The sequence below is a fragment of the Oncorhynchus kisutch genome, linkage group LG4 (genome assembly GCF_002021735.2).
Source record: "Oncorhynchus kisutch isolate 150728-3 linkage group LG4, Okis_V2, whole genome shotgun sequence".
Classification (NCBI taxonomy): Eukaryota; Metazoa; Chordata; class Actinopteri; order Salmoniformes; family Salmonidae; genus Oncorhynchus; species Oncorhynchus kisutch.
In genome coordinates, this window is record NC_034177.2 from 71129890 (window position 1) to 71152862 (window position 22973).

General features: G+C 42.5%; 1 protein-coding gene across 4 annotated transcripts in view; it reads left to right on the plus strand.

Annotated features, from left to right (window-relative positions):
• Positions 1–22973, plus strand: part of LOC109889942 (protocadherin-15-like) — a 266187-nt gene that overhangs the window by 160930 nt on the left and 82284 nt on the right. For all 4 annotated transcript variants that reach the window (XM_031823570.1, XM_031823571.1, XM_031823569.1 and 1 more), the window contains exons 20-22: positions 2116–2421; positions 4909–5139; positions 15085–15201. In XM_031823570.1, coding sequence (XP_031679430.1) covers positions 2116–2421; positions 4909–5139; positions 15085–15201 — 654 coding nt within the window. The remainder of the gene's footprint in view (positions 1–2115; positions 2422–4908; positions 5140–15084; positions 15202–22973) is intronic.

A 22973-nucleotide genomic window follows, 5' to 3' on the forward strand; every position in this document is an offset into this window, starting at 1 on the left:
TTGACAATTAAGCCCTTTGTCAGATGAACTCATGGATACAATTTATGTAGTTGTGAAATTTGAAGGTAGTTTCATGAGCCATTGCTAACTAGCATTAGTGCAGTGACTGGAAGACTCCCGAAACAGCATGTTTTCATGTCTTGTATTATCACCAGGTGAATGGTAATGGAAAGGAAGGAATCAAGATATAAAAATGCATAGATTTGGTAGATGACCATCCCACAGTTATAACTGAAGAAGAAGTGTAAACTCTAACGTAGCCTATCTGCTATAAAGGTAACTCTAAACACATTTCTGCTAGTTTAGCTGGTTACAAACTGTAATCCACTTTTATTTTTAGAGATATTTTCGCACATCCCTGTTTGAAGACCCCTGCCTTACACGCCTTAGGGTTAGCATTAAGATACTTAAACAATCTGAATTATATGGCGCCCTCTGAGAAATTATGCACACTCTAGAATGCCCTTCGAGCCAATTAGAAATGAGTAGAATTAGCAACCAAAGTGTTTGACTAGCAACCAGGCAAATTGGACTAACGACTGGTATGTTTTTGTTGGAACCACTTCATAACTGTTGTTATTGCCGTGCATTACTGAGAAATAGTGCACACACTAGAATGCCCTTCAAGCCAATCAGAAAGCCAATCAGAAACGAGTATTCAACATTTCTTTCATACCTTCATACCATCATACCTGTTCTGATTTTCCAATGTCCCAGACAGTTCAAAATCAAATCGGAACTAGAAGCACAAGCATTTCGCTACACTCACATTAACATCTGCTAACCATGTGTATGTGACAAATAAAATTGGATATGATTTGATAACGTAATGATGTGACGATAATTACATTGTTAGTTTCTTTGTCATTCACAAGCATGCATACTGTATGTAGGCCTACCTTTTTGTATCAGGTATTAGCCAAAAGGTATTTATGCATCCACATAGTGTAGATTCTATACTTATCCACACTCACCTAGCATACACAAAAGTGAAGTTTCCACACTAGCCGAGTCGTAACAGTTCATAAAAAACTGCCGGTAATCAACCCTGTGGTGCTAAAGTGAGCTTGTGTGTGTGTTTCTAGTCCATGGCAGGCTGTTAAAATATTCCTAATTATTAATTGATACATTTAGTATGTATTAAAGGAATTAAGCCTGTGAGCCGTGAGGTTCATAATGATGTCAACTCATTGCACAGTAATGTTTGCACATTTCAATTGACATGTTGTTCTTCTGTTTTCTAAAGGCTTAACGTCAGGGCTCAATCTTTAGCCTTGGCTTTGAGCATCTATCTGGCTTTCTGTGTAATACAAAATTAGGGTAAAGCACCCTTATTCCATCTATGCCCTCTCCCTTTTTAATTTTCCCTTTTTTACTCTCTGTGCTACTCTGTCCTTTCATAGCCGAGATCAAGAACTCAGTCAGGAGCAGGGTCAGATTTCAAAGCCTTCCCCACTTCTCTCGCTCTTTATTTCTCTCACTCCCTCTCTCTCTTTCCTTGTTACCATGATTACAACAGAAAGGAATTAGTGCCTGCTCTTTACACACAAAAATCATGCAGTCAGGTTCACACACACACACACACACACAAGATAGCACACACTGACACACGCTGGCATACTCATGAGGGATTTAGAATTTGTTAATCAACTAACTTTCTGTCTACCCTGAAGGATCCTCAAAATGTACCCTGTTCCGGGGTTTTTCAACCTTTCCTTCTTTTTTGCTGAATAAAGAATGAAGTGTACATTTCTGGAACGTGATTTAGCATTCAAGGAATTCCCTTTGTTGAAAATCAGACTTTTACGGAAGAGGCTTCTGGCCTTTTGAACTTGCTGATGATTAGTCATGAGTCTGTGACAGAGACACTAATCTCAATGTGAAGAGAAAATGAGATTGAAATGAACACTGGGTTTGAATGAGAACCATGTCAGTTAAGTAATTTTTAGATGTACAGTACAAATTTTGAGGTCTGTGCATTTTTAACTGTGACTATATGTATTCATGATAGAGCACAACCCCTTGTACCTTACTGCTTAAGTATTTCCATTATTTGCCTGTTTCTCTTCCTCACTCCACAAATTGAATCTACTATGTTTTCCTCCTCCACTGCAGGCCACAGATCCAGATGCAGGGGCTAATGGTCTGGTGCGCTACAAGATAGTCAACCACCCAGGTCTTTTCACCATCACTGAGAATGGCAGCATATCCACCGTGGTGCCTCTGGACCGAGAGGTCAGGAGTCAGTATGACCTCATAGTGGAGGCCTCAGACGGAGCGGTGGACCCCCGCAGGACCACCTTCACCCTCTCTGTCCAGGTGACAGACATCGATGACAACAGCCCAGAGTTTTCCCAGAAGACCTACGTGGTCAATGTTCCAGAGAACAGCCCTGTGGGTACCGTGGTGCTGCGCCTCAGTGTAAGTGTGTGTTTGTGTGTGCGTGTGCACATGCCTTCGTGTGCGTCCTACAGCTACACTGAGTATTTGTGTGATTAATGAGCATTGTGGTTCTGATACTCAGTGTAAGTGTGTGTTTGTGTGTGCGTGTGCACATGCCTTCGTGTGCGTCCTACAGCTACACTGAGTATTTGTGTGATTAATGAGCATTATGGTTCTGATACTCAGTGTAAGTGTGGATGTGGGGGAGGGGGATCTGTGGTTTCTCTCCCTCTCTCTGCCAGGCCTTGCACAGAACAGTAACGGCTTCAAACAGCTTGACTATTAAATGCCCCCTTTAACATCATTTAACGTCAAAGCGTCTACAGCTATCAGGCGATTTGGCCTCCATTTCAACTGCCATAAGCTTCCAGGCTCTTTAGTGTTTCACACACACAATGGAGGGTAAAACACTTATATTTTACTATCTGAGGAGTCTGGTCTGTAAGAACTCTCTGGGTGTCTTAAGTCTCAAATGGAGTAAGACTAAAAGCCAGTTTCTCATCAAAGCTCTGAATCAGGCTTAAGGGGTAAAAAAACAAACGATAATGTAATGCTTGATAAACCCTGAGTGCCTTGGAACTTGATGGAAGGTGTCTCAGGTAGATTCGACACTGTCAAGTAGGGCTGCACGATTTGGACAAAATGTATAATTGTGCCTTTTTTTTGACGGATATTGCGATTATGAATTGCGATTTTCAATTGCGACCCAGGCAATTAAAGTTTCTCACAAACCCAGAGCAATGTTTTATCCTGTGTGATCTTCTGGCCTATGATGTTTCCAAGCACCGTCCTTTCAGATGAAACATCTCATCAATATAGTGTACTGTCAAACTAATTTAGGGCTCGGCTGTTCTACTTCCAAATGTATGTTGTAGTCAAGGAATAATCAACATGTGTGAGCTCTGTTTCAACTTCTCCCTTAATTTTGCTATACAGTGTGGCGATTGTGATTTGGGAGACATATGTACGAGATGGAATCTTGTATCTCCTGTCCAGCTTGTTAATCATCTTCTTGACGCCATCTTTGTTGACTCTGCAAATAGGAATCATGTCTTTGGCTATGTGATATATTCTTATTTGTCTGCGGGATGTTTTTTCGTTAGCACTAGCAGCACTCAGCCCTTCCTCTCCTCACCAGCATCTAACTGCACCCTCTAAGCGGGGACGCTTGTGATTGGCCAGCATGTGCATGTAATGCAAATGTGATTGGTCAGCATCCTCTATGCATGTAGGGAGGGAATGAACGAAGTCTAGCGGATCTCATTGTAGGAGGGCCGTAGTCTAGTTTTTGTTGTATTAACTGAGCGTCAAATAGATAATCGCAGCCTCTTGCGATATGAATATTGACCTATCATTATCGCAATTTCAATCTGAATTTGATTAATCGTGCAGCCCTACTGTCAAGCATATCCTCTTGTAGTGTGTGCTGAGGAAGAGAACCATGGGAATACCCAAGCGAGCACCAAAGCAAAGCCGGGGCAGTGGGGAAGTAATTGTAGACCTATTCTGAGTGACATATTACTCAAATCACAAGGGAATAATGCAAGGGAGGGGGGAGTGGATGAGTGACTGACACCTGCAACCGTGACAACACTAATCTCCCAAGAAAAACGAACAACATCTTCAACCAGAACAGAAGCAGACAGGGATGGGGTTGGTAGTGGGAGTGACACCTGTCTGTAAAGAAGGCCCAGTGACAGACAGCCATTGCAGGCAGATGAATCTCTGATCCCCGCCTCTCTCCTCTGGAGGGATTATATGTGTTCTCTTTTCTATTTATTTATAAATGTATTTTATCTTTTTATATTGTTGTATATTGTTACTTCCGTCACATCTCCACATCAAAGCCTTCCACCTGAAAGATTCTCACTCCCACAGATCACATTGACTTTTTATTCTCAGGTGTCGGTTGGATATCTTTTCTAATCAGGATTTTGGTTGCTGTGTTTGTGTGTGTGTGTGTTTGTGTACATGCATTTCTATAATCATATTTCTCTGCCGCTAGCATAACTCCTCCTTTGATCTTAATAATTTTACTTATAAAGGGCCAACTAAACAATTTCCTTTGGATTCATTTGATCAGTGCCTGTATTAATTGTATTACATTTCTACATAGTAGAAGCACTTTACACTGTTTAAACAAATTAGCATTCACACCTATACCATTTCTCATTTCATTGCGATTTCAGTCCCTCCATCCCTGTCTGTCTGTCTGTCTGTCTGTCTGTCTGTCTGTCTGTCTGTCTGTCTGTCTGTCTGTCTGTCTGTCTGTCTGTCTGTCTGTCTGTCTGTCTGTCTGTCTGTCTGTCTGTCTGTCTGTCTGTCTGTCTGTCTGTCTGTCTGTCTGTCTGTCTGTCTGTCTGTCTGTCTGTCTGTCTGTCTGTCTGTCTGTCTGTCTGTCTGTCTTTCTGTCTGTCTGTCTGTCTGTCTGTCTGTCTCTCATCCCTCTCTCTCCCTCTGTCACAGGCGGTGGATGCAGACCTGTTCTCTAACGTAACATACCGTATCAAATCTGCGGAGGCCAGGAAGCTTTTCTCAGTGAACCCGATCTCGGGCGAGCTGTTGGTCCTGCAGACGCTGGACTTTGAGGACCTGGCTAGTATGGGCATGGGGACCAACTATACCTTCCAGGTGGAGGCCGTGGACCAGGCAGGGACAATGCCCCCCGGCGAGGCCACCGTCACTGTTCGGATCACGGTAAGACCAGCTGAAGCTCTGTATTCACTGTGTATTCACTCCCCCCTCCCACTGTGTGACCCACTGCAGTTCGCCTACAGAGTTAACAGGTCTGTGGACTATGTTGTTAACAGGGGCCTACACTACATCCTTAAGCACCTCGATAACCCATAGACATATGCAAAGATATTGTTTGTGGACTTTATCTCTGCGTTCAATACCCATAACTGCTACAATACAAACTCTCCCAGCTGAACGTGTCCAGCTCCATCTGTCAGTGGATCACTGACTTCCTGACCAACAGGACGCAACATGTGAAGCTGGGAAAACACCTTTCGGACTCTTTATCCCTTAGCACCGGAATGCTGCAAGGATGCGTGCTCTCACCTCTAATCTACTCATTCTACATCAATGACTGCACCTCCAACAACGCATCTGTCAAACTACTCGAGTTTACAGATGACACTACTCTGCTCGGTCTCCTCACCAACGTGGAGAGGTCGACCGGCTAATGGCCTGGTGCAGTCGCAATAAACTGGAATACAACACAGACAAAACTGTGGAAATGGTAGTTGACTTCAGAAAATGCCCCTCACCATCTCTCCCCCTTGAGATTGATGGCTCAGCTGTTACTGTAGCATTGCTGAATCATTCAAATTCCTGGGGACCATCATCTCCCACAACCTCAAGTGGGAGGTTAACATCACAGCGGTCACCAATAAGGCACACCAGCAGATGTACTACTTGACACAGCTAAAAACAAAATTGAACATCTCCCATTCAATCTTGATCCTGTTTTACCCATCAATCGTTGAGTCAATCCTCACCTCCTCCATCACCATCTTGTTTGGGTCTGCCCCTGCAAGGGTAAACTGCAATGCATTGTCCTGTCACCATATTCTTATCGGCAGACTCAGTAGCCTCGGTTTTTCGGATGACTGCCTTGCCTGGTTCACCAATTACTTTGCAGACAGAGTTCAGTGTGTCAAATCGGAGGGCATGCTGCCCGGTCCTCTGGCAGTCTCTATGGGGTGCCACAGGGTTCATCCCGGGCCGACTCTTTTCTCTGTATATATCAATGATGTTGCTCTTGCTGCGGGCGATTCCCTGATCCACCTCTACGCAGACGACACCATTCTATATACTTCCGGCCCGTCCTTGGACACTGTGCTATCTAACCTCCAAACGAGCTTCAATGCCATACAACACTCCTTCCGTGGCCTCCAACTGCTCTTAAACGCTAGTAAAACCAAATGCATGCTTTTCAAACGTTCGCTGCCTGCACCCGCACGCCTGACCAGCATCACCACCCTGGATGGTTCCGACCTTGAATATGTGGACATCTATAAGTACCTAGGTGTCTGGCTAGACTGTAAACTCTCCTTCCAGACTCATATCAAACATCTCCAATCGAAAATCAAATCAAGAATCGGCTTTCTATTCCGCAACAAAGCCTCCTTCACTCACGCCGCCAAACTTACCCTAGTAAAACTGACTATCCTACCGATCCTCGACTTCGGCGATGTCATCTACAAAATTGCTTCCAACACTCTACTCAGCAAACTGGATGCAGTTTATCACAGTGCCATCCGTTTTGTCACTAAAGCACCTTATACCACCCACCACTGCGACTTGTATGCTCTAGTCGGCTGGCCCTCGCTACATATTCGTCGCCAGACCCACTGGCTCCAGGTCATCTACAAGTCCATGCTAGGTAAAGCTCCGCCTTATCTCAGTTCACTGGTCACGATGGCAACACCCATCTGTAGCACGCGCTCCAGCAGGTGTATCTCACTGATCATCCCTAAAGCCAACACCTCATTTGGCCGCCTTTCGTTCCAGTTCTCTGCTGCCTGTGACTGGAACGAATTGCAAAAATCGCTGAAGTTGGAGACTTTTATCTCCTTCACCAACTTCAAACATCTGCTATCTGAGCAGTTAACCGATCGCTGCAGCTGTACATAGTCTATCGGTAAATAGCCCACCCATTTTTACCTACCTCATCCCCATACTATTTTTATTTATTTACTCTTCTGCTCTTTTGCACACCAATATCTCTACCTGTACATGACCATCTGATCATCTATCACTCCAGTGTTATTAATCTGCAAAATTGTAATTATTCGCCTACCTCCTCATGCCTTTTGCACACAATGTGTATAGACTCCCGTTTTTTTTCTCTACTGTGTTATTGACTTGTTAATTGTTTACTCCATGTGTAACTCTGTGTTGTCTGTTCACACTGCTATGCTTTATCTTGGCCAGGTCGCAGTTGCAAATGAGAACTTGTTCTCAACTAGCCTACCTGGTTAAATAAAGGTGAAATAAAAAATAAAAAAAATACAAGTCTACAGAGAGGGTCATCGGCTCAGGGTGACCCTTCCAACCCCGGTCACTCCCTCCTCCAAAAATTCACCTCTGGCAGGCGGTTCAGGTCAAAACCTCCCATCACCTGAATAGTGGCCCTCACCAACTGGCCATCTGGCCTATAGAGACTAAAGGAATATGCACTCTATGCTGCACACGCATCAAGACATCTCTGAACTATACACAAAATAACTGCACTATAATGCAGTTGCACTCTGTCCATTTCTCTGCATTTAGACACACTGAGTATACCAAACATTAGGAACACCTTCCTAATATTGAGTTGCGCCTCCGTCAGTTTGTACATTTGCTGTATATCAACTGTATAAACACTGTATATTAGCTCATTCTGTTATAGCTATACTCACTCTACCTTGTTGTGTATAATGTATGTAAACTTTGTTTAAACTACATTGTCTGTCTCTAAATGTGTCTATCACTAGCAGCACCATATCACCTTCTACAATTCTGAGTATGTGTACATTTACTTGGTGAAAAACATTGTCCCTGTTACTTCACTCTCACTTGTTTCCACTCATGGTGGTGACAAGTAGGCTAGTGCTTGAAGAATAAACGAGTTATAGCCCTCATCAAGGAAAAAGCACTTGTTGCTTTACATTTCGCAATAGTATGTACCATCATAGTCCCTAAGGACCATCAGTGATGGTGAAGGATCCATAGAACCAGCACTGTAGAAGTGATAGTCATAGTCGGCATAACGCTTTATTCACTGTGTGTCTCCTGCTCTGCAGTTACTGAGGAAGGTGTGCTGGAGTTAGTAAACTCCTTTGATTAGGATGAATAAACACTTTATGTTTCCAAATCCTTTCACCTCATGGTCTCCAGGCAGAAGTAGTACTGGCAAAAGGCAACAAAGCAATACTGTTTCAGTGCCAGGAGCAGTAGTTACAGTTATCTTTAGACGAGATATATGTCGTTATCAATAAAATGTCACACTACGGTGCAGAGCGTTCAATTTGACGTATGTGCCATTTTCAAGTGATTGTTAAATAAGTGATGTGAAGTCTAAGGGCAGCAGGCAGAGTGGCTCTGGATATGTGCTCAGCCTTGGATCAGCCATAACAAAGACACAATCAGGACTGCAATTCAAAAGTCTCTTAGCTGGCCTATCTGAATGAGGTGATCATTAAATTGAGTTCACAGTATATAATGACATAATACCATGACTGCTATTCATGTAGAGCTAAAGTACTTTGCCCGTTAAATTACACGATCAATTGATGCTTACTGATCATTAAAAGCATGTAGTTACTTGCTGCATAACTCTGATGATAGAGCTAAATATGCGCAATGTTTTTTTTTGCAAGGAATAATCGGTGATTTATAGTTCTGACTATGCTCTTCAAGAGGTGATGTGATGATATTACAAACAAGTAGTTAACTTTGCCCCCCAGCAGGCAAAGTACTTCAGCGCTAGATGAATAGCAGTCATGGTATTATGTCAATACAGTGGGGCAAAAAAGTATTTAGTCAGCCACCAATTGTGCAAGTTCTCCCACTTAAAAAGATGAGAGAGGCCTGTAATTTTCATCATAGGTACACTTCAACTATGACAGACAAAATGAGAAAAAAAATCCAGAAAATCGCATTGTAGGATTTTTTATGAATTTATTTGCAAATTATGGTGTAAAATAAGTATTTGGTCACCTACAAACAAGCAAGATTTCTGGCTCTCACAGACCTGTAACGTCTTCTTTAAGAGGCTCCTCTGTCCTCCACTCGTTACCTGTATTAATGGCACCTGTTTGAACTTGTTATCGGTATAAAAGACACCTGTCCACAACCTCAAACAGTCACACTCCAAACTCCACTATGGCCAAGACCAAAGAGCTGTCAAAGGACACCAGAAACAAAACTGTAGACCTGCACCAGGCTGGGAAGACTGGATCTGCAATAGGTAAGCAGCTTGTTTTGAAGAAATCAACTGTGGCAGCAATTATTAGGAAATGGAAGACATACAAGACCACTGATAATCTCCCTCGATCTGGGGCTCCATGCAAGATCTCACCCCGTGGGGTCAAAATGATACAAGAATGGTGAGCAAAAATCCCAGAACCACACGGGGGAACCTAGTGAATGACCTGCAGAGAGCTGGGACCAAAGTAACAAAGCCTACCATCAGTAACACACTACGCCGCCAGGGACTCAAATCCTGCAGTGCCAGACGTGTCCCCCTGCTTAAGCCAGTACATGTCCAGGCCCGTCTGAAGTGTGCTAGAGAGCATTTGAATGATCCAGAAGAAGACTGGGAGAATGTCATATGGTCAGATGAAACCAAAATATAACTTTCTGGTAAAAACTCAACTTGTCGTGTTTGGAGGACAAAGAATGCTGAGTTGCATCCAAAGAACACCATACCTACTGTGAAGCATGGGGTTGGAAACATCATGCTTTGGGGCTGTTTTTCTGCAAAGGGACCAGGACGACTGATCTGTGTAAAGGAAAGAATGAATGAGGCCATGTATAGTGAGATTTTGAGTGAAAACCTCCTTCCATCAGCAAGGGCATTGAAGATGAAACGTGACTGGGTCTTTCAGCATGACAAGCATGACAATGATCGCAAACACACTGCCCGGGCAACGAAGGAGTGGCTTCGTAAGAAGCATTTCAAGATCCTGGAGTGGCCTAGATCTCCAGATCTCAACACCATAGCATAGAACATCTTTTGGGGGAGTTGAAAGTCTGTGTTGCCCAGCAACAGCCCCAAAACATCACTGCTCTATAGGAGATCTGCATGGAGGAATGGGCCAAAATACCAGCAACAGTGTGTGAAAACCTTGTGAAGACTTACAGAAAATGTTCGACCTCTGTCATTGCCAACAAAGGGTATATAACAAAGCATTGAGATAAACTTTTGTTATTGACCAAATACTTATTTTCCACCATAATTTGCAAATAAATTCATAAAAAATCCTACAATGTAATTTTCTGGATTTTTAAAATCATTTTGTCTGTCATAGTTGAAGTGTACCTATCATGAACATTACAGGCCTCTCATCTTTTTAAGTGGGAGAACTTGCACAATTGGTGGCTGACTAAATACTTTTTTGCCCCACTGTATATGCTGTGAACTCAATTTATTGATGGCATCATTCAGATAGGCCAGCTAGGAGACACTTTAATTGCAGTCCTGATTGTGTTTTTGTTATGGCTGATCCAAGGCTGAGCACATATCCAAAGCCAGTGTGGCTTTCTAGCGGTCGTGTTAGCCCGGTGCTATTCCAGGGCTGAATGACTCATTAGCTTTGTGACTGCAATTATGTGAGGATTTCCAGACGCATGCGTTCCCTTTCCAACCTTTCATGAGATTAGCCGCTCAATCGAAACTAAGGGATTAAACGCCTCCTGTTTTGGCACACTGTGTCTCGCTCTGTTTGTGTGTATGTGTGTGTGTGTACGTGAGTGTGTGCATGCGTAACAACACCTTTTAACTGTGACTATATTCATGATATAGAACATCCCCTGGTCTCACACTTCACCCACTGAGTTGGACAGAAAACAGTGCATTTGCTTTTTCAGGGTGTATGTGGGTTTTATTTAGCCCGATGGCAGATCCGCTGACTTCCACTCTGCATTCACAATACTGCCAGGATGGCAAGGGAAGCTTGGTCCTTCATGTTGTTCCTCTGCAGGCCCATCCTAGCTGTAGAGTGAGTTTGTCCTTCGATAAGGACAGTTTGATGCAGTTTCCTTGTAGTCACCCAGGAACAGTGTTTGATAGGATCACATCCTGCTGGCAGATTTTTGATAGGGCCAGCATGGATTAAGGCGGGACGAATGTATTCACACTGGGTTCCTAGGAGTGGAGATGGAGGAGGCACAATGCCATTCCTTCCTTCCTCCCTCCATATTACACCTGCCGAGGCTTTTTAAGTCTTTTGCGTTTAATTTTTTCTTGTGTTTGTTTTTAGAAAGGTTTCGTTTCCATGGAAGACCTCGTGGTGAGATTGTGTAGTCTACCTGTGTCCTTGGGTTGAGAAATAAACTCGCAAACGTTTCCCTCTTTTCTCGCCCTTTCTGAAAACACACGGTAGAAGCTGATAGAGCGTGCTTGTGTTTGTGTGTGTGTGTGTAACTCACAAATGTTTCTCGCCCTTTCTGAAAACACATGGTAGAAGCTGATAGAGCGTACTTGTGTGTGTGTGTGTGTAACTCACAAACGTTTCTCGCCCTTTCTAAAAACACATGGTAGAAGCTGATAGAGCGTGCTTGTGTGTGTGTGTGTGTAACTCACAAACGTTTCTCGCCCTTTCTGAAAACACATGGTAGAAGCTGATAGAGCGTGCTTGTGTGTGTGTGTGTATTCTCCACCTCTACAAACAGAGGACAACACCATGGCAAGACTTTGTTATTGAAAGCAGAAGCACTGAATCACTGTTTGTCAGCTCAACAGAACGCAAGCTGCATATAGATGGACTGGACACGTGTCTGTGAATGAGTCTTTTCCTTTCACATTAAGATCCTCTAGGTATGGTTAAATCAGATGGTTTGTTCAAGGGCACTTGTGTCAACGGCTCTTCTCTCTGCCGGTCAGCACCGGCCCACTTCAACCATATCATCAGAAATGTCGTTATATCATATGAATCAATGTGTTGTTCAATATCTTTAATTGTATATGTACAGTGCATTCGGGAAAATATTCAGACCCCTTGACTTTTTCCACATTTTGTGACGTTACATTCTTATTCTGAAATTGATTAAATTATTATTTTTCCTCATCAATCTACACACAGTATCCCATATTGACAAAATGAACACAGGTTTTTAGAAATGTTTGCAAATATACAGTACCAGTCAAAAGTTTGCACACACCTACTCATTAAAGGGTTTGTCTTTAGTTTAACTATTTTCTACATTATAGAACAATAGTGAAGACATCAAAACTGTGAAATAACATATGGAATCATGTAGTAACCAAAAAGGTCTAAAACAAATCTAAATATATATTATATTTGAAATTGATAAAAGTAGCCTCCCTTTGCCTTGATGACAGCTTTGCACACTCTTGGCATTCTCTCAACCAGCTTCATGAGGTAGTCACCTGGAATGCATTTAAATTAACAGGTGTGCCTTGTTAAAAGTTCATTTGTGGAATTTCTTTCCTAACTTAATGCGTTTGAGCCAATCAGTTGTGTTGTGACAAGGTAGGGTTGGTCCATATTATGGCAAGAACCAGTGGCGGTTCTGGGGGGGGGGGGGGGTGCAGTGTGACCCCTTGTGGCCCCCCCTAAATGTGGAGTATGAAATCATTTTTGCTATCATTCTATTTTTTACATCCGTTATTAGACAGTGGCAATGATGATTATGAACATGGTCTTTTGCCTGCTAATGCCTGAAGAAAACGATGACAACAATAACGTCTAATGTAACTGGCCCCTCTAACAGTACAACCGGCCCCAGCTTGGCCCCCCCCAGTTGAAATGGTCTAGAACTGTCACTGGCAAGAACAGCTCAAATAAGCAAAGAGAAACGACAATCCATCATTACTTTAAGACATGAAGGTCAGTCAGTCTGAAAAATTTCAAGTGCAGTTGCAAAAGCCAAAAGCCAAGTCCATATTATGGGTAGGTGTTGGGCTGGGCGGGATACCGTATTTTATGATATACCGGTATTGATGCAGGGACCGGTTTGGGGTTTTACTTTACCTTCTATACCGGTATTTGAATGTTTGGTTTGTTAAATGTGTAATGTCAATTTTTATAGTTTACTTCGCTACTTGAGTGATCTCTCTCCGCTCTTTCTCTCCGTGCCACTTTCCACACAGACCTAGGCACGCCCCGCCCCCTTTCACTCAAGGAGCACATTTGATGGTCCTCAACCACGAGACACTTGTGTTTGGTCTGCATGATCAATGCAGCACATGCAACAATGTTGATGACAACAATGCTGTTTTCACATTTCTTCTTAATATAAATCCACTAGCGTTCTATAATGACACTATTAGCTTGTGTTTCATACATCAGCAAACAGCTAGTTTGTCTTTTCTTAGCAAGTTGCCCAAAATCTTGTGAGACGCTAATTGTTAGCCGCTAATGCTAATAGCTAGCTAGCTAACTAATAACTGTACTGAGTAAGAGCTAATACAGCCTGATACCAGTGATGGTGTAGACCTAAATCAGCATGTTGTTTGTGCAACAGTATCTTCTAAATCAATGAGGAATATGCAAAGCAAGAATACGTTAGCTACATGAAGAATTATATGATTATAGGGTCCCCTAGAAAACAGCTATCAACACTTTAGTTCCTACCCTGTCACAATAACTCATTGTCATCTCAAACAACACTATTCAAAGTGCACACTATTATATTCTAACTATAGAATTAGAATAGTCATTCTATTTCCATGATTACTACAGTTTTGCTCTAATTCTAAGTCAATTTGCGATTGCAACATTTGGTTAAAAATACATCCTAAATTATTTGACCATATCAGGCAGCCCTACGTGGTAGTGTGTTAATTATTTCAAATGAGCAGTGATGTAAAGTACTTAAGTAAAAATACTTTCAAGTACTACTTCATTTATGGGGGGGGGTATCTGTAGTTTACTTTACTATTTTTATTTTTTACAACTTTTACATTTACTTCACTTCATTCCTAAAGAAAATACTTTACTTTTTATGCCATACTTTTTCCCTGACACCTAAAAGTACTCGTTACACTTTGAATGCTTATCAGGACAGGAAAATGGTCCAATTATATAATAGCCACGGATGTTCATTTCTTCTCCGCATTGTCTGAATCTGAGTACATTCCCGATGATTTCTAGAACAGAAAAACATTCTAGCCGTTCTGATTGTTCTCAGAAACCAATGGATTGGGCCATTTACTAGAACGGTTGCGGACTGATAATTCGTAATTGGCTTTGATACTCTGATTGGTTGGAGATAATCCGATCGCTGATCACTTTGTTTTTTTACAACCTCCCTACTTTTGACTGAAGTATGTAGCGAACTATATAGCAGCAAAATAATTCAATTTAAGTAAAAGAGCAAGCATTGTAGATGCACAGAGGTTAGGAAAAACCATAGAAAGGAAGAAACCTAGAGAGTACATGGCCATTTAGGCCAGATCGTTCTTCAATACGTTTAAGTTGACGTTCGGTACAGTTTACAGTTCAGTTTTTGTTTTTGTTCTACCTTGTTATTTTTAGTGCTACGTTAATATTGATTACTGTAATGTTGGGTTTGGAGCTTGCAGGAATGGCATTTTACTGTACGTGTGCACAAAATAGTGAAACTTGAAACGAATGAGTTTACAATCAGATATGAAATATGTACCACTGTCCTAGAGCAATGCCTGGGACCATACACATCTTGCAAAGGCCAATTACCTTGGTTTCCTCAACATTTCCATTATTTGGAATTAAGTATCTTGAGACATTAATTCACATAATAATGCTCCCACAGAACTTTGTCAGCTAGACTTGCAGATAGCAGTTCCAATCACAGTGTATAAAATAAATTGACCAACTTTCTCTTTTTTGTTTTTTAAGTGTTGGGGATACAAAAATGTAAAATGTAACATTCATAGTAGACTACAGTACTTAATGTATCTATTCCTTTTCTTTTTATTCACAGGATATGAATGACTTCTCCCCGGTGTTTAGCCAAGCGCTGTACAAGGGCCTGGTGGCCCCCAACGCAGAGAAGGGAACGGTCATCGCCACTGTGTTCGCTGAGGACCAAGACCCTCCTGTGAGTTTCACTGATCTCTCTGTGACTAATGATTCATATTAAGATTAATATGTATTGGTTTTATAAAACAACGTTTTTTTTTACTTTTTGGGGCCGGGGACCCCTTTTGTGATAGCAAATTCATCAGGGAACCCCTCATAATTAGAACACAACTCAAGTGAGATGATAAAAATATCATCCAAGGAGTTTCTAAACCCAGAGGTGCAACATCACAATACTTCCGGGAACGCTTGTGAAACAGACCAAGCAGACCAGGCCAGTGTCAATGAGAGAAATAAAAAATGCTTCCTTATTTGTTCATTTTCTCAAGCTAAAGGCACAACCTAGATTCGAGTCAATGTCTTAAGTAGTTGAACATGTTATTACTCCAACCTCGTGAAAATATTCATTTTCGGCCTGCAAATGTGCTGTTCGGTGCAAGACGACCATTATACCTGATGACATGCTTCTGCACATGAGCTTAGATAGCCAACGTTTAGCCAAGTGTGATCAGGGATTTCTATTGGAGAAACCGTTTCTTCATTCTGTACTGTCTTTGGTTTTACTATGACCTTGGCAGTGCGTTGCCAATTGAACCCGGTCTCGGACCCTGGGAAAGAATATTTTAATGGCCCGCCTCTTTTTCAGTTTTCAAGAAATAATGGGGCAGAGATATATTTTCTTGTTGCAGCTTTAACATTAATATCCTGAAATTCTACAAATTTTCCATGAGGCAGAGAGAACTGCAGATTTAAAGCTTAAATTATTGGTGGAGTACTGTAGATACCAATATCCCTATGAGCCTCCCAGGCCCATGTTGCCCAGGGTTAAGAACATAAATTGTAGAAACTTATTCCACTGATCCCTTGGCCAAACATTTTTTAAATGTCCAATGCAGCTGTTTTTACACCCCTTCAAATTAGTGGATTCGGCTATTTCAGCTAAACTCGTTGCTGACAGGTGTATAAAATCGAGCACTCAGCCATGCAATCTCCATAGACAAACATTTGCAGTAGAATGGCCCATAATGAAGAGCTCAGTGACTTTCAACGTGGCACCGTCTTAGGATGCCACCTTTCCAACAAGTCAGTTTGTCAAATTTCTGCCCTGCTAGAGTGGTAAACAGTAAGTGCTGTTATTGTGACGTGGAAACGTCTAGGAGCAACAAAGTCTCAGCCGTGAATTGGTAGTCCACACAAGCTCACAGAACGGGACTGGCAAGTTCTGAAGCTTCTAGAGCAAAAATTGTGTCCTCGGTTGCAACACTCACTGCCGAGTTCCAAACTGCCTCTGGAAGCAACGTCCGCACTAGAACTGTTCGTCAGGAGCTTCATGAAATGGGTTTCCATTGCCGAGCAGCCGCACACAAGCCTAAGTTCACCATGCACAATGCCAAGCATCAGCTGGAGTAGTGTAAAGCTCGCCGCCATTGGACTCTGGAGCAGTGGAAATGCGAGTGATGAATCACGCATTACCAGCTGGTAGTCCGATGGACGAATCTGGGTTTGGCGGATGCCAGGAGAACGCTTCCTACCCGAATGCATAGTGCCAACTGTAAAGTTTGGGGAGGAGGAATAATGGTCTGGGGCTGCTTTTCAAGGTTCAGGCTAGGCCTCTTAGTTCAATTAAAGGGAAATCTTAACGCTACAGCATACAATGACATTCTAGACGATTCTGTGTTTCCAACTTTATGGGAATAGTTTGGGGAAGGCCCTTTCCTGTTTCGTTATGACAATGCCCCGTGCACAAAGCGAGGTCCATACAGAAATGGTTTGTGGACAACAGTGTGGAGGAACTTGATTGGCCTGCCCAGATCTCTGATCTCAACCCAATCGAACACATTTGGGATGAATTGGAAGGCTGACTGCGTGCCAGGCCTAATCGCCCAACATCAGTCCCCGACCTCACTAATGCTCTTGTGGCTGAATGGAAGCAGGTCCACGCAGCAATGTTCCAACATCTAGTGGCAAGCCTTCCTAGAAGATTGGGAGGCTGTTCTAGCAGCATAGGGGGTGACCATCTCCATATTAAAGGGAAATGGAACACTTTCGGAAGTAAATCTAAACAAAGAGATGTATTCAATCCATTAACACTAAACATGTGCATTTAACACAAAAACATCTCTATATTTAGTATTTTGATTGCCGACAAGGTTTATTTGAGCTATGGTCAGCGCCATTTTAAATTGCCATAGTAACGACCGGCGCCACTGGCATCACTGGCAGGAATCAGCAAATTGTCTGTGGTATTGAGAGTGAATCGAAGAACAGGATCTGTAGACAGCATTTTGCGGAGGCAGACTTCGAGATGAAGGGCACTTTCGATGCGGCAACCGGGAGTTTCCGAATGGAGAGGAGTCATAGGCCCACGTTGAAGCCCTCTGCTTGCGCCTCCGTTTGACATTTAGAGGGTTATGGTGTAGGGGTTACCGACCGACCATCATCAAAAGCGACTGAGCGGAGGAGGCGACACGAGTCAATGCAATGGAGCCCCAGAGGTAACTTTAACCGGTCATGACTGTTGTTGACTAGGCTAGCGTTAGACACTGGACAACTTTGTTGCAACTCTAGTTGAAGGTAATTAGCTAATTGCATCTGAAGTGTTTTGTGTTACACCTCCCAGCAAATAACGTTGGCAAGCAACTCAACTGCAACTAAAATTGCAACACAGTTTATCGGTGTACTCCTGTTATTAGGTAAAGTTAGTTACTGTAGCTAGCTTCCACCTCAAATAGTCTAGTACTGTAATACATGTTGTTGACAGATTTGTTTTTGTAATGTTTTGTTAGCTCCACCTCATTAGCTAGACGGAAATTGACATACCTAATGTTTGCTGAAGTGTGTGTGTGTGTGTGTGTGTGTGTGTGTGTGTGTGTGTGTGTGTGTGTGTGTGTGTGTGTGTGTGTGTGTGTGTGTGTGTGTGTGTGTGTGTGTGTGTGTGTGTGTGTGTGTGTGTGTGTGTGTTGACAACGCATACAACAGGTAGCTTGTTAATTCCAACTGATGTGAGTTCAGTTGTCTTAACAAAACATTTGTTTCTTTTCAAGATGACATCTTCATCCCTGAAAATGTTTTAATCCTGGAGGAGACTGTGCAGGAGGCAGGTGGTACATGCAAATACATGTTATGTCTAAGGCTATTGTCTATTTCAAGTATATGCAGTGACTCTTGAATATAACTATAGCCTAATAAATGCCTTAATTGTTTTCTACCTACAGGAAAGAACGGTTAGTATAGCATGCCAAACTGACCCCTGGGTGCCAGAGTGTTCCTGTGCTGCGGTGGAGAAGAGGTCCACCGGGACCATCACTAAAGAGCTCAGGGCCCAGCTAGATTGAGCTCACGATCATCAGTATGCAAACGAGTCCTGCCCCTATACGCCACAGATGGAGCTGACGGAGAGTGAGATCAGTGAACTCGCAGAATCACAATCATCACAGTGCAAACTAAGATATACTATCAATCACTTTGGGGGAGCGGGATGGTGTTCCGAAAATGGAGGAGGAACAGGCCATTCAACAGCGAATTCAAAGATACACCCATACATAAAGGGAATCGGAGTGGAATTGTTTTTCCACAGATTTTTTTTTTACCCGTTTCAATGGATGTGCTACCTTGTCCCGGTTCTGCTGTTTCGACTCTCTCTCTCAACCTATTAATGCTCAGAAATAAAAAGCAGTTGCTCCTGAGGTGTTGAACTGTTGCACCCTCTATAACCACTGTGGTTATTATTTTGATGTAAAAAAAGCTTTTGTAAAATATATTTGATTGATTGTTTGCTGTGCTGGATGCTGTGTATCCACTAACTGTCTGAGTGATGGGACATTTTCATAGTATCTGTAACATATTTTGGTGTGTATTTAATCTGCATCTTAACTTCTTAAAGTGGCAATCAGCAGTAGAAACAATAAAAAAAGGCACTCCCTGCTCCTCTTTTGGTAAAAAGCTAAGGGATTGGGCTGGAGAAATGTAACCACTCTCAAATTCATAGACAGAGCTATAGATGCGAAGACTGACCATCTATGACATCAAAATTGTAATCTTGTTTCTATGATCTGTTTCCACTACCATGTGCCCAGTTCGCTTTGGATAAAGGCGTCTGCTAAATGGCATATATTATTAATGTCTACTTTGACTCTGACTAGCTGCCCAATGTAGTTACTATTCCTTTCCAATAGATGGAGGTCAAAGCTAGTTGAAGTCACTAAATCAAATCAAATCAAATTTTATTTGTCACATACACATGGTTAGCAGATGTTAATGCGAGTGTAGCGAAATGCTTGTGCTTCTAGTTTCGACAATGCAGTAATAACCAACAAGTAATCTAACTAACAATTCCAAAACTACTGTCTTATACACACAAGTGTAAGGGGATAAAGAATATGTACATAAAGATATATGAATGAGTGATGGTACAGAGCGGCACTACTCTAGCGACAGGGGTATGGGATTAGTGCACACTGAAAGTAGTTTTATCTTCAAAGCAAGTTTTTCTGGTTACGCTTGAACCTGTTGTTATAGTGAACAAGCTAACTAATACTATTTTGACATAAGGCGCAGGCATTAGGTCTATGTCTTACGCTAGGCTAGATTTACCAAATGAACTGGTTTTATTCAAACTTTTGCTCAATGCCTTTGCTTCTGGCTATGCACACTTTATGGAAGAAACGACACAAGCAGAGACATCGTCCAATTCTCTCTTGTGCCCATAGGGTGAGCTGGCGATAAACTGTCAGCCTATATGCTCTGCAATCAAAAAAAAGCAAAGTTAGTCTGATACCGAAACGAAATCACAATGTATTTATAAAGAGCACGCCCCATTATTGGTTAGAATGAGATTTCATGAATCATGATGCTGTCTGCGATTGGAACTCTAGTCGTCTAATCTAAAGGTAAATGTGTTACCAACGCGCCAAACAGCGCTGATGATAAACATCGTTATAGGATACTGATTATATATATTGAGCACCGACACATCCAATAAATACATCGTAACCAAGACAAATTGACAGGAACCTCTGACTGGAAGTAATACAGCCACCATCCAGACAGATTGACAGGAACCTCTGACTGGATGTAATACAGTCAACATCCAGACAGATTGACAGGAACCTCTGACTGGATGTAATACAGCCACCATCCAGACAGATTGACAGGAACCTCTGACTGGATGTAATACAGTCACCATCCAGACAGATTGACAGGAACCTCTGACTGGATGTAATACAGCCACCATCCAGACAGATTGACAGGAACCTCTGACTGGATGTAATACAGCCACCATCCAGACAGATTGACAGGAACCTCTGACTGGATGTAATACAGTCACCATCCAGACAGATTGACAGGAACCTCTGACTGGATGTAATACAGTCACCATCCAGACAGATTGACAGGAACCTCTGACTGGATGTAATACAGTCACCATCCAGACAGATTGACAGGAACCACTGACTGGATGTAATACAGCCACCATCCAGACAGATTGACAGGAACCTCTGACTGGCTGTAATACAGTCACCATCCAGACAGATTGACAGGAACCACTGACTGGATGTAATACAGCCACCATCCAGACAGATTTCATTCTCAGACTCGGAGCGACTCGGTAAATTCAGCCATTTTTGTGAGTTCCAAAATGTTCTCTCCTGCCAGTGACGCAACAATGCCAATATGACGATTTACAGTTCGCCGTCGTTCTAAATCATAGTGTTTCCATTCCCCTTTAATACCCATGATTTTGGTCGTTTAGTGTATATGCAGTGCTTCTGCGGACCCCACTTTGAGAACCCTTGTTAAAGAGAGCAGTGATTTCCACCGCTTAAGGCATCACAGCTGATTACACAAACTATTGTTTATTACACAGCATAGTGAAATACAGCACTACCAGCAAGAACCAATGTTCTCTTTGTAAAAATAGCTACCTGATTGTGTTGCATCTGTTCTGTTCCCACAGTTGTCATAATGTGATGATTATTTCTGTTAAGTATGTTAAACAACACACTGTTCCAGTCTCACCCTTCTGTTTATCTGTCTCTGTCTTCATTGGCTTTGCCATGGCTGAGCAGTTCCACACCGACTTCCTGGAATATACCTATATTCTTTTGCCCGGCTGCAAACCAGAGGAATGAAATTACACCATACAGCACCATCATTTTGACACCCTGTTGCACTCAGAAATGATTTCCCTATCACAGGCGAGGCTGTACAGGGGCAGGGGGAAATCAGTATAGGTTTTTGTAATGCCTCACACCGCACTCTAGCTAACTTTTACTGCTTCCCGTTCGCTCTGTCAATAGGGCAACAAGGCCATTACGATAAAGCACAGACACATTTGGAATCTAATAAATGCTAGAGAACAAGGTTATTTTGTCCCCCAAAAAATGTGGTTCAGCTTCATCAACCCTATGCCAAAGGAAGGTGGGTTTATTGGCGGTGCAATCACCTAAATATTTTATAGCCCTGTAGGTGAGTCAGTATTCTACCTCACATGCTCCCTCTCTTTTCTTTTCTTTTGAGATTGGAGTTGTTTTTCATTATAACAAGTGCTCAGCATAGTTACATCATGTCTTGAGGTCTGTTGTCTATTTTCTAACCTGGTCTGTATCCCTCTCTTTCCTTTCTCTCCCTGGCAGTCTCTTTGGCAAGGATTTTTATATAATTGAATGGCATGCCTTTTTTTATAGTCTGCATCATTATATTTGACTCTTGTGTGAATTGTGTCCATCTAAAACATTGCAGCCATCAGACACAATCCTCATCTGACGCTTCTCGAATCTATCTGCTCGTTATACCCTCCCGGGGGTCTGGAGAAACGGCCAGTAATTGTAGACTGGACTGGAACTTGGTGTGAAAGGACCTCCTGCTGGCTGTGTGCCCTCCAGGGTAGGGGGCCTCCGTGGTGTTTGTAGCAGAGGAACAGTACACGTCCCTGGGGTTCACTCTGAGCCTGTCAATCACAACCGTGTGGATCTGAACATTTCACGCAACATAGTTAACCAGCATCTCTGTGCATGTGTATTGTCCTGTCTGTCTGTCTGTCTGTCTGTCTGTCTGTCTGTCTGTCTGTCTGTCTGTCTGTCTGTCTGTCTGTCTGTCTGTCTGTCTGTCTGTCTGTCTGTCTGTCTGTCTGTCTGTCTGTCTGTCTGTCTGTCTGTCTGTCTGTCTGTCTGTAAGTAAGTAAGCACAGTAACAGTTGTGCCTCCTTTCCACAGCAGAGCTGATGAGGGAAACAGGGACGGAGAACAGAAATGGAATTCAATCTCTGACATGAACTGTTCTGTGTTTTGGGCTGCACCATACAGTTCAAAACACTTATTCAAATGTTCATTTCGTCTTGATTCCATGTAGAGACAAAGGCTGAGAATACAAAGGCATATACGGAAGCGTCTCATCTTATTGCCGACTAGAACTGAAGGAAATCAATTAGAGAAGTGTAATGAATACCTATTATTAAAGTCCTCGGGGCTCCCGAGTGGCGCAGCATTCTGAGGCACTGCATCTCAGTGCTAGAGGTGTCACTACAGACCCTGATTCGATTCCAGGCTGTAAAACAAAACACTTTTTTTGAGGGCCTCTTCTTAAAAGAGGAGGATCCCATCAGCTTTCTATAGGCTAAGCTTACTGTATTTATTTATAAATGTTTTAATATTAAGCACATTGCTTTTCTTTACAACAGGAGCATAGCCTACCTGGCTGGCACAAAAATTAACCACGGGAAAAGCATCCTCCATTGGCTATATAAGTGCATAGATAATGGTCCATTCTAAATCAAAACTCATTTCACACATACTG